Source organism: Camelus dromedarius, chromosome 4 (genome assembly GCF_036321535.1).
Source record: "Camelus dromedarius isolate mCamDro1 chromosome 4, mCamDro1.pat, whole genome shotgun sequence".
Classification (NCBI taxonomy): domain Eukaryota; kingdom Metazoa; phylum Chordata; class Mammalia; order Artiodactyla; family Camelidae; genus Camelus; species Camelus dromedarius.
Window position 1 is genome coordinate 11788490 of NC_087439.1, and position 13055 is coordinate 11801544.

General features: G+C 43.8%; 1 protein-coding gene across 1 annotated transcript in view; it reads right to left on the reverse strand.

The window, feature by feature from the left end:
* MARCO (macrophage receptor with collagenous structure) overlaps positions 1-12659 on the reverse strand; it is a 27194-nt gene extending 14535 nt beyond the window's left edge. The window contains exons 1-4 of the mRNA XM_010979291.3: positions 12444-12659; positions 3246-3344; positions 2161-2382; positions 736-804 (exon numbers count right to left, since the gene is read on the reverse strand). Of these exons, the coding sequence (XP_010977593.1) occupies positions 736-804; positions 2161-2382; positions 3246-3344; positions 12444-12552 (499 nt within the window). The 5' untranslated portion in view covers positions 12553-12659. The remainder of the gene's footprint in view (positions 1-735; positions 805-2160; positions 2383-3245; positions 3345-12443) is intronic.
* Positions 12660-13055: the final 396 nt, after the last annotated feature.

The following is a 13055-nucleotide window of genomic DNA, read 5'->3' on the forward strand; positions in this document are numbered from 1 at the left end:
TGTCTCAGTGGCCTAGAGAGAGGCTGTTGGCTTGTTTATTTACCCCTTCTGTGCAAATCTTTTCATCCTGCTCTTTCTCTAGCAATGTTTGTCTTTGCATCTTTACAACTCAGCAGCCTCAACCCCTCTGGGGAGTGGAGGCTGGAGAGTCTTAAGTGGAGAACAGACTGTAATAGTGATGCATCTCCCCCTCCCCCTCTGGGGGGTGCAGCTGAGCACCCACATTTTCTGAGCCAGCCATGCCATGGCCATTTGTAAGGTAGCTGGGCAGCATAAGGCTACAGCCTAAAAGAGAGAGACCATCATGGGCTTTGAATCATTATCTTTAACTCCCCAGTAACCCTCTAGAGCACTCTCACTCCCATTTTGCAGACCGAGAAACTAAGGCTCAGAAAGGTCACAGAGTCAGTCCATGGTGGAGGCAGATATGTCAGACTCTGGAGTCTGGACCAATGAACTTGACTCTCCCCAGTGATGCTTCACAGGCTTGTCCTCTGAGCACCAAGCAGGAGACTGAAGTGTCCACACCCCTCCAGCCGCACCTAGGTGTCCTGCCCGGGATGCAGGTACTTCCTAGCATCCCCAGCCCATCTAGGGTCTCACTCCAGGTAGCTCCCCTCACACACAGACCCCACTGAGCGTTCAGGCTCCTGCGGGTGTGTGTCTGCAGCCCTCTGCACCTGCTCCGAGATAGCCTGCTGTGTAAACCAGTGCGCACGCCCAGCCCCTGCTCACCTGCCTCTCCCTTGATGCCTGGTGGGCCTCGGGGTCCTGAGAGTCCTGGAAAGGAACTCAGAACGTAGCCTGGACAAGGAGGAGAAAAAGAATTACGGGGTCTGTCGACAGAGGCCAGTTTCTCTGGCTTGCTGTCTGCCAGTGACCCTGGCAGGCAGGGGAGGGCGGGTACACCCTGGGCCCCTCCGGACCTGGAAGACCTGAGGAATAGGCACAGAGACGCCAGTGTGCCAACTGACAAGGTGGGGTGACAGTGCCATCATTCACTCAACAAAGTGTCCCTGGGCACGAAGGACCCCCCAAAACTGTGTGGAAAGAAGAAAATAAAAGCAGAGCTCCTTCCTACAAGAAGCTCACGGCCCAGGAGGCAAAACGCAACCATATAGATGACGCCTTCCGAGGGCGGCTGAGTCGGGTGGGCCTGGGCCAAGGAACAGCACTTCCCTTTTAGCTGGGCGCCCCGGGTGTGTCATTTCATTGTTTGGAACGTCAGCTTCCTCGTCAGTGAAGTGGGGGTCATGTACCAGTTACGCGGGGCTGTCCTGAGGTGGCCACGTGGAGACCACCATGGAAAACACACCCAGGCTCTGATAAGTGGCACCAATGGCTGCTGCCTATGTGTCAGATCACTCCCTTCCCCAAGGACCTGGGGGGCAGGACAAGGCTCCTTGCTCATCCTGTCTTTGTCCACTCTGGCTGTGGTCACAACACACCATAGACTGGGGGCCTGAAACGGCAGACATTCACGTCTCATGGTTCTGGAGGCTGGGAGCCCAAGATCAGTGGCCTGCATGGTGAGGTTCTGGGGAAGGCCCTCTGCTGTGCTGCAGACTGCCGCTTTCTCACTGGGTCCTCACGCGGTGGAAGGAGCCAGGCAGCTCCCTGGGGTCTCATCTCTAAGGGCAGGTCCACTGGCCTCCCCCCTCCAAGGTCCACATGTTGTCTGGACTGGCTTGGTGCCCACTGTTACCCTCACCTCCCATGGGCCAGCATTGGTTGGCTGCGTGGGAGTGGTCCTGGGAACCGCCCTGGGCTCTCCGTCTTACCTGCCCTCCTGCACCTTCTGGATCGGTCTGAGGGCTTTGTGACTCAGACCTGGCCTTCGGCCAGTTGCTCTAGACCCTGGCTTTTGGAGGTCACCCTCACTTGGACAGGGTTCTTGGTTCCTAGGTTCCAGCCTGCACCGTCTCCCAGAGACCTGTCTGCAGCCCCCAAGGGGGCCTGTAACTTCATGCCCACCTCATATGGCCTTTACTCCCCTCTCTGTCTTCGCCCCCAGGGTCTCATACCAGGCCAGGGTCTGGGAAGTCCCCGTCCTTGCCAGAGAAAGGGATTAAGGCCCCAAGACCCCCTTGCCCATGCACAAGCAGCGCCCCCCTTTCCCTTCCTCTCTGAGGAGTCCCAGGCCAGGGCGGAGGGGCCAACCTGGGTTCTGAGTAAAGTTGTCCACCCATCGCTGTAGGTGCTCCTGCCTGCTGTAGACCTGGATGAACTGGGCCTGCAGGACTTGCAGCTTCGTTGCACCCCTGACCGGAGATGGGCCAGGCATCAACTGGAGGAAAGAGGAAGATGGGCTCTCCTCCACAAGCAGCGTTTCATTGTCATAGTAACTCTCCAGGTGCCGGAGCCGCTCCTGCAGATTCAGAACTGGACACCCAACCCCCACAGCATCCTTTTAGGGATGTCACTAAAGCCCTGACATTCTGTGTCACTTGTGCATAACTCTGTAGGTCCTGAATAGGGAAACACACATTTCATGCATTGTGAGGAACTGACATGAGCACAGAACTTTGTATCTTGTGTGTGGGCACTCCACCCTCAGACATGACATTGCATGCCATAGAACATATCTGCTCAGCCTGGAGATGTACCCACTGCGTCCATGATCAACCTTCATGCAGTTAAGGGCTTTGTGCCTGCTCTGGGGTGAATGCATGTCCACTAATCTGCTGGTCTGGCCTCATGACGTGTGACCTCAATATGTATGTGATGTGTTGATGACAACAGAGTACGCAGCATTCTTGAGTGAGCTTAGGGTCTGTTGATGGAGTTGTTTCATGGCCAAACCATTTGGACTGGGAGAACTTTGAAAGTAAAATCATGTTCGAATGAAACACTCTGATCAGCAACGGTCCTTCCCACTCAGAGGCTGGGAATCTTTGATGTGAGAAGCACGTGGCAGACCCGTGTGAAATCACTGCATCGTTCACTGCTTCAGACGTGCACTGCAGCCTCACACGTGCAGTCTCTCTCTCTCTCAAACACACACACACACACACACACACACACACACACAAACACACACACACACACACACACACACACACAACACATACTCTGCTCTCTGCTTCCCGCCCCCGCCCCGCTCCGCTGTGGCTGTCCAGGGGCTGAGAACTCTCTTTCAGCAGGTGGGCAATGGTGACCCCAGGGCTCTCCTCTGAACCTAAGCCATGTGAGGTGGGGCCACACTGTCATCCCAAGGGGGACCAGAGAGGACCCAAATGTCTTACCTTTCATTATCACCAGCCCAATGCCTGCGGTGAGCAGAATCAGATAGATGACCACCGGGACCATGCAGTTCATCCCACCTCTCTTCTTGGCACGTGGATCTGAAACAACCCAGACAGAAGGTGGCTGCTGCAGAGGATGGAGAACAGGGGCCCAGCCTGTGCCCCTTTCCCCTCATGAGACCTCCAAAAAGGCCACCACCTCCAAATCTTCTGCGTGATCCACCTTCTGGCCACAAGGCAAGAAATGCCATTGTCAGTCCCTCACGTGTGTGGCTGGGCAAAAAACACCCATGCTCATATCTTTAGCTGGAAAAGTTTCATCTTCAACCCAAGTATCACGGCAGCCTGGCCCACGGTCCAAGCCCCAGCACCGCGCCTGGCCATGGTGGGCACTCAGTCAATGTTCATCAGGTGAATCAACGAATTCACTTATTTCAATTTCAAAACTCTGGGAGAAGGAGGATGGTTCCTATTTTATAACCAATGAGTGAGGTTTGGAAAAGTAAAAAACAAAACAAAACAAAACAAAACCTGTTAGGTTATAAGACAAGATCTGGAAATCTTGTCCAGGCCTTTGTTTTTTTGTTTTTTCTCCAGATTTTTAAATTATAAAAGTAAAACATGCTTCATATAATTTATCAAACAATGTGGAGAGCATTGCAAGGATTTATACTTTTGTAATTAACCCCCTGAGCTTCTAACCTGCTGACGTGAACTCTGTTAGCGTTCTGGGGCGTGGCCTTCCTCTCAGAAACTTACAAACCCATACACTCCTAGACAGACTTGTTTTCTCTCCCTTTAATTTTATACTAATGATATCATTTTGCAACTGCACATCAATTATAGCACCTTGCTTTCTGCGATGAATGATTTTTTTCATGGACGTCCCTCTAGTTTTCTTGATACAGAGGGATTTGACTGTTTCCTTTAATAGATGCTTGATATTCATTAAAGACACTTGGCTATGCTCAGTCTAGTGCAAGTTATCTTCCCATGTACCCCTGGAATCCAGGCCCACATAGCAGTGTGAGTGAGCTCTCCTACATGCAGCCTGGTCGAGTTGCTCCCTTGCCTTCAGCCCTTCAGCTCACTGCCCTCAAGACAGCTCCCTGGCTGTCACCTTGAGCCCTGCTGCCGGCCAGCTCTCCTACAGCCACGCCTCCACACCACACCTCCGCGTGGACACTGACAATGGTCAGGCCAGGCCACTGTGGTTGCACTCTTCTGACTTCCGGCAGTGTGTGTCCTCTGCATATCCAATCCCACATCCTTCTTTCTGTGTGACAAATTCTTTGTTGTTGTTGTTGTTGCTATTTGCCTATTTTATATATAGTAGTTAGTATCTGCAAATCTCGAACTCTCAAATTATCCCTTGCCACCTCTTTACCCCTTGGTAACCATAAGTTTGTTTTCTATGTCTGTGAGTCTGTTTCTGTTTTGTAAATACGTTCATTTGTGTCTTTTTTTTTAGATTCCATGTATAAGTGAGAGCATACGATATTTTTCTTTCTCTTTCTGGCTTATTTCACTTAGAATGATGATCTTCAGGTCCATCCATGTTGCTGCAAGAGACATTAATTTATTCGTTTTATGGCTGAGTAGTATTCCATTGTAAATATATACCACAACTTTTTATAAATTGAAGTACAGTCAGTTACAATGTGCCAATTGCTGTTGTACAGCACAATGTCCCAGCCATGCTTATACATATGTATTTGTTTTCATATTCTTTTTCATTAAAGGTTATTACAAGATATTAAATACAGTTTCTTGTGCTATACAGAAGAAACTTTTTTTAAAATCTATTTTTATATTTAGTGGCTAACATTTGCAAATCTCAAATTCCCAAATTTAGCTCTTCCCACCCCCTTTCCCCCAGTAACCATAAGATTGTTTACTATGTCTGTGAGTCTGTTTCTTTTTGGTAGATGAGTTCATTAGTGTCCTCTTTTTTTTTAGATTCCACATGAGTGACATCATATGGTATTTTTCTCTTTCTGGCTTGCTTCACTTAGAATGACAAGCTCCAGGTCCATCCATGTTGCTGCAAGTGGCATTATTTTATTCTTTTTTATGGCTAAGTAGTATTCCATTGTATAAATATACCACAGCTTCTTTATCTAGTCATCTGTTAATGAACATTTAGATTGTTTCCATGTCTTAGCTATTGTAAATAGTGCTGCTATGAACATTGGGGTGCATATTTCTTTTTGAATTAGGATTCCCTCTGTATATATGCCAGGAGTGGGATTACTGGATCATATGGTAAGTCTTTTTTTAGTTTTTTGAGGAATCTCCATACTGTTTTCCATAATGATGCACCAAATTGCATTCCTACCAACAGTGTAGGAAGGTAGGTTCCCTTTCCTCTACACCCTCTCCAGCCAGCCTTTATCATTTATGAACGTTTTAATGATGGTCATTCTGAGTGGTGTGACTAATTCTTACTCATCCTTTGGGAGCACAGTGGAGCTTCCTTACTCCAAGAGAGATACTCTGGCTCCCCTGGGCTGAGTGGGACTTCACTCTGCTTCCTGACATTACTCTGTATCTTAATCCACTGTGACCACTGAGCAACCTGAACTATGTCTATGTCTCAGAACCTCCTCCAAATGGCCTGGAAGTTTCTTAGAAAGATGATGGAAGTGTGCTAGAAAGATGATAACTGGATAGATGACCAGATGAGCGAGTGGCTGCCAAGGTTTGTGTGCTGAACATGCACAGAGTTGAACAGTGCCCATTTAGAGTTCTGAGAGAGCACTGAGAATGCAACTTTGGATCTCAGGTATCCACACAATCATCATGGTGAGGATGGGCAACACACAAGGGAAGCCTCTCATTTAACAGAAGATGGTGGATGTTGTGAATACAGTCTTCTAGACAGCAATAAACATGATGAAATATAACATGTGTTGGGAATAGGAAGATAAACACTGCTTCAGAGACACAGGCATTACAGAAGTCAGAGGTGGAGGTGAGGAGCAGCAGGGAAGATACAGATATTTTCAAACTAGATGGTAGGACCATGGGGTAAGCATCTGACTAAGGATAATGAGAGGGAAAACACACACGGTATTATGATGGGAGAGGTTTGTTATGTCCACTCAGGCCCAGAAGGCATTTTAATTCAGAGCTATCACCTGGCATAGAGGCAAGGTGTTTTAGAAACTGGGAACTTCAAATCTGTGGGCTTTGTCTAACTCACTCCATACAAGGAAGATCTGATAAATTCTTTACCCTCAATGCTGATCATTTCATCTCTTAGTGGGTAGAAAAAGTTACAGAGGAAGTAAAATCTACTCAGAATTGGGTTTGACCAATGAGGAAGGGAGGAGAGAATAAAAAAAGAAAAAGCCTCATGTGAGCAAGAATGAGCTTCCTTGGAGTAAACTCTGGTGCATCTGGGTGAAGATCTTAGGGAAGTAGGTTTTAGAAATTTGACAGCTCTAGTATCTGACTCACAGTGAAAATATGGCTCCAGATGGAATTTAAAAGGCAATTCCAAGAAGGAGCTCAATGAAGAAAAAAGGATGCACACTAACTCCAGAGTTTCCAGGCTTGGCATCTCCCAACCCCTCACCCAGTGGCAGAAGGTAGCTTGGTAGGTACACTTCTTTCCTGCTGTAATGTTAGTGGAGATCAAACGAGAGCCCCTCTCCTCCACCCCTAGCACTGGGCTGTTGGTGAGCAGGGCAGTGGTCTTTGCCCAGTGAGTTTGATGTCTCTCTCCCCTTACCTAGCAGCACTGGGCAACGTAGAGGGGTACCTTCTGCCCCTGTAGGCAGCAGCAGCAGGGAGCAAGAAAGAACACCAATAGCACCAGGTGAATGAAGCAGGGCAGAGTAACATAGTCAGGACTCTGAAAATTAAATTTTTACTGGAAACATAGCCCACAAAATGGGCCAGAATCTATGTAATAAACCTAAACAGCTTATGTAAGAAACCTGAACCTAAACCTATCATTGAGCTAATAGCAATGTTGTAATTATTCAATAAGGATTTTAAAGCAGCCAAAACCAAAATGCTTTAGTGAGTAATTACAAATAAAACATTTCTTAATCTCACAAAACTATAAGATATGTAAAAGAACCAAATGGAAGTTGTATTACTCAAAAACACCCCTAAAATTTTAAAACCTCACTACATTGGCTCAGTAGTGTAATAAATATGACAAAGGGAAGAATCAGTGAATTAAATAATAATAGAAATTACCCAATCTGAAAAACAGAAAATGAACAACACCATCAACAACAAACTGAACCTCAGAGACCTGTGGATCAATAAAAAAAACACATAATACTCATATTACTGAAGTCCTAGAAAAAGTGTGAAGCTGAAAAAAATATTCAAAGAAGTAATGATAGCTGAAAATTTCTCAGATTTGCTGGAAGACATAAACCTACAGATTCAAGAAGGAGATATGTGTAAAACATGGTAAATTCAAAGAAATTCATACCAAGATACATCACACATGAATAAAAACCTGAAAAGTTTAGAGAAAAAGAAGATTAAAAATCTTAAGAAAAAGAAAAACTCTTGAAAGCATCCAGACAGAAATGACACACTACCTATAAACTAATACGAGTTCAAATGACAGACAATTTCTCATTTGAAACCATGAAGATCAAGCAGAAGTAGCACAATGTTTTTTGTTTGCTGAACGAAATATACTTCATCAGAAATATATATCTGATGAAAACATCTTTCAACAATGAATGGGAAATGGAGATTCTCAGATGAAGGAAAACTAATAGAAGTTATTGCTAGTAAACTTACCTTTAAAAAGTGCCTAAAGGAAGTTCTTCCAACAGAATGAAAATGATAGAAGGCTTGGCACTTGAAAAGGGAAGGAAGAACAGAAAAAAAGGAAAGAAGAATGGGTAACATGTAGTGATTAGACCATCCTTCTTACAATTTTTAAAACTCACATTTGCCAGTTGAAACAAAAATTATAATACTATCTGATGTGGTACTCAGTGTACACAGAGGAAGTACCTCAGACAATTCATTTTAAAAGTGAAGAGGATAAAAGGATGTAAATGGAAATAAGATTTCTACACTTGATTCAAAGTGGTAAAGTGTTGATACCAGTGGACTGTAAGTTTTTATGTATGCTATGCCCAGAGCAACCACTAAATAAACTATTCAAAGAGATACACCTCTAAAACCTATAAATAAATAAAAATGGAATTCTAAAAAAGTGTCCAAGTAAACCATATTAAGGAAAGAAAAGAGAAACAGATGAATAAGAAACAGAGGAAACAAAGAGAAAATACAAAATAAGATGGCAGTTTTAAGCCTAACATGCCTATAATTACTTTAATCTAAATAGTCTAAATATACCAAATAGAGGGCAGACATTGGGCAAGTGGATGAAAAAGCATGACCCAAGTATCAGCTACCTGTAAGAAACCAAACAGTAGAACTTCTATTCTCATGAAGCAAAATTGATGAAACTAAAAGGAAAAATGGACAAATCCCAATTATAATTGGGGACATTAACACCCCATTCTCAGCAATTGATAAAAAAGTCAGCAAAGGCATAGAAGAGCTATAGAAGAACTGAACAACATCATCAACCAATAGGATCTAACTCCATGTAACAACAGCAGAATACACATTCTTTTCATGCACACATGGAATAGTCACTAACATCATACCCTGGGTCATAAAACAAACCTCAACAAAATGTAGAAGAAATTAAAATTTACAGAGTATAGTCTCTGACAATAATGAAATCAACATAGAAATCAAATCAAAAATAGAAGTCAACAGCAGATAGACAATAGAAAAATCTCCAAACACTTGGAAAAATTTTTTAAACTTCTAAATAATGCATGGGTCATAAATTCTCAAAGAAAAATTTTTGAAACAGAACTGAATGAAAATGAAAATACAACATATCAAATCATGGGATACAACTAAAGCAGCACTAGAAGGGAAATTTATAGCACCAAATCCTTACATTACAAACGAGAAAAAGTTTCAAATCAGTAAGCTAAGTTCTGACCTCAAGAAACTAGAAAAGAAGAGCAAAATAAACCCTAAACAATAGAAGAAAAGAAAATAATAAAGATCAAAGTAGAAATCAATGAGATTTAAAATAAGATTACAGAAGAGAAAATTGAAAGCAAAAATCTGTTTTTTTGACTAAAATCAAGAAAATTGATAAAGCTCTAGCAAGACTGACAAAGATGAAAAGAAAGAAGACACAAATCTCCAATATCAAAAATGATCTCTATCTACACACACAAATGAGTAAACTAAAGAAATCTAAACAAGCTCTGTGGGTTGCACCAATGTCAGTTTCCCAGTTGTCATATTGTGCTATAGCTACACAGGATGTTATCTCTGGGGAAAAATGGGCGAAGGTCACGGAGACCTCGCTGTACATTTTTTGCAGCTTTCTGTGAATTTACAATTATTTCACAATAAAGTTAAAAAGAAGACACCTCTGGGTAAAGCCAGGTTTTAAAAAAAATGCTGAGAAATAATGACATGACAAAAAATAAAGTCAGAACAATGCATGGAATGAAAGTAGTCATATCAGCAAGGCTGACCTTGAATGGACTCCAGGGTTAAGGTTTGTTAACAGAATATTTAAAATTAACTTTAAAATAGGAAAAAGGGACAGCTATGTTCAAAGCTGGGGCCAATGTCTAATGTTAATTAAAACAAAGAACAACAAAAAGCCCTATAACTTTTCTATTTATATTTCTTGGGGTCTTCTCTGTCAAGTAGGATGCTCTTCAGACTGAAATTGGTGGGAAGAAATATCATGAAGAAAGATGTGAAACTTCAAATAGTTGAGGGCTTTGGACGAGAGGGCTAGACAGATTACATTCTACAGACTGATAAGAGCTTGCCAACGTGGGAACAGAATTTGAGAAACCAGACACATCAGGAGAGCGACAGGAAAACCTGAGCCAGACAAATGCTCATATTTTCAAGAAGGTGGAAAGGATCACATCCCAGAAAGTTATTGCCAACAGGAACAAACGTGAAGTCCCTCATTCAAGCTCAAATTTTCCATTGTTGAAGGGGAGAGGGGCTGATACTGGTTCAGGAGGAAAGACCTGGGATTTCGTCGGACCTTCAAGCATCAAGAGCCAGCAGTATGTGGAGGCTCTTTAGAAAACTAAAGCAATCTTCAGCCAACAGATATCTAGGTAGGTAGGTAGATAGGTAGATAGACAGACAGATAAACAAGCCTGGAGCCATTTAGTGCTGAAGCAAGTAGGTTTTTTTCATCTCAGTAAGCCCCAAGGGAGGGGGCCCCTGTGTTCCAGAGCCTCCCAGTGATTACTGTCCGTAATGGCACTCATCTAGAAAGGTCCGTATGTTCCATGATCTTTGTAAGAGGAGACAGGAAGTTGTGAATGCATTTAGGAAAATGTTCCATCCAAACTGGAGCGATTTGGTTCGGGATTAGATTTTTAGTTAGTGGCCTCTATAACCCAAGTCAGAAATCTGGGATTCACCCTTGACTCTTGCATCATCCTCACTTGCCTTGTCCACCTCCCCCCCATTATAGTCCTACTGATTTGCCATCTAATATTTCTCCAGAGTGTTCTCTCTTTTCCTTCCACATACCCACTGCCTCTCATCCTCTCTGCCAACCTCCTCTCTGTCGTCTTGGTTACTCTTGAGAGTGAATAATTGCAAAGGCAAATCACTACCTCTCAGCCCAACATCAACCTTTTCAAAGCTCCCCATTGCCCTCAGGATAAAGTCCAATTAATTGGTCCTAGTCTCAATCCCCACTGAGTTTCTTCACCTGATTTTGCCCCAACAATATGGAGCTATTTGTATTTTTCCTGACTATTCCTTGTGAATGTATCATAACCATGTGGTCCCCTACCTTAGCCCCAGTCACCATCTCCTTTCTCTAACTCATCCTCCTTATCCTTTAAGCTTTAGAAGAGGTCTCAACTCTGCCCTCCAGGGCCCCACACCAGGTTAGATCTGTCCATAAGGTCCTGTGCAAATCTCACTCACAGCCAGTGATAAATTGTATAGAAGTAGTCAAGTGATGGATAAGCTCACTCTGTCATCGCCTGCTGCCATGGCAACAGGACTGTGGGCTCCCTGAGGCCAGAAGTCATGCTTGTTCTTGTCTGTTTCCTCGATGCTGAGTGCAGTGGCCAGGAGGTAGTAGGTGCCAAATATGTTTGATCACTTGACTTACCTGACTTTGCTTGAACCTTTACAGTACCTTAAAAAGTCATATCTCCAGAATGCTGCCTTCCCCAAAGTTCTGAATCACCAACAGTTATTAAAGTCATTTACACTCCTGCCTTCTTCGTTATCCCACTATAAATTCCTAAAGGCAGAGCACCAGACTCCTCATCTTTGTAACCGCATAAATTCCAGCCAGTGATCTGTACAGACACTGGATGAGACAGTCAGGCCAAGGGACAGAGCTGCAATTATCCCTGCACATACAACTTCCAGAAAAGACTGGGAGGGGGAATGACTGATTGACTTACAAGACAATTCCAAGAGGATATTCTGAGATGAGAAATCAGAAAGCCCCTCTAAAAGCACTCGCCTATGACTTTAAATGCCACAAATTCTAGAAGATTTAAAACAATGCATCACCTGACTAAATAAATAAAACAACAGAGTTGACTGAAGTTTTAAAATCTGAGTTGAATCTAAGACAAACTAATTATGAAGCTGTAACATATCCTAGCCCACACCATATGCACTCTCAGAGCAACATATGGGTTCTAACAGAAGTCACCTGAAAGAATGGAATTGCAATTTTAATGGAATTGCAATTTTAACGGAATTGCATTAAATACATGTGATACGTGCCTTCAGTTTCATGGAACTTTTTCATCTCCTTTGTTTTGCATTGTCCTCTCATCACACAATTCATCATACACACAACCTATGTGTCGGAAAGAGACACTAAGCAAAAGGAGGGGAGTCTAATAAGCATTAACATTAATCAAAGGGAAAGTATTTACATGCAATTTAAGGGAATTGTAAAGCTAAAAAAACCCCAAATGAATGCTAAAGACACAGCGTCTATTACCAGTATTCCACAAATTTCTGATGGAAACATTCTAGGGATGTATTGTTGACAGTCTACGCCACAAACCTAGACTTTCTATTGGCTGGTTATTCTGATGTTGCCAAGAGAAAGACCACAACGCCAGGCAATGTCATTACTGGGGAGTAGTACTTTACCATTAATTTCAAAGGTCTCCCTTGTAGAGAACATGGTTTGGTTGAGAGCCACTCTTGCTCCGTTGCTGGCCAGGAGCTCTTCCTGCTTGAGAACTTCCTCATTTTCCATTGCTATGCTTTATAGATGGCCAAAGTTCTGGAGCCAGCAGAAATGCTCCCCTCAAGAGGAACTACTTGGGGAAAGATTGTTCCCTTTTAAACAATGCTGCTGCTGCTTGTAGAGCACATATATTTCCCTTGGCTCTGATGCCTGAAATTGCAAAATGTTTCCTGATGTGATCAGGATTAAGCAGTTCTCAAAACTGGGCTATTCACTCTTGGAGCTCCTGCTTCCTGCAGCTGCTTGCTAAGGGGTGGGCTTTGGCGCACAAGTCACAGGACTTTGAAACCACCCGTTGCCCCGAGGCCCCTAAGAACAGAGAGCTGATGACTCCAGGAAGGATGTTTCTCCCCCTTTCCTGTGCCTGTCCATGCCCCACCATGATCCCAGACCCAGTTGTCCTAGGACCTCTCCAGCCCACACTGAAACCTGCCTTCTTTGACCTACATCAACCCTTACAGTTCATCCTTGCTGTGCAAAGTGTAGGCCATGGACCAGCGGCATCAGTATCA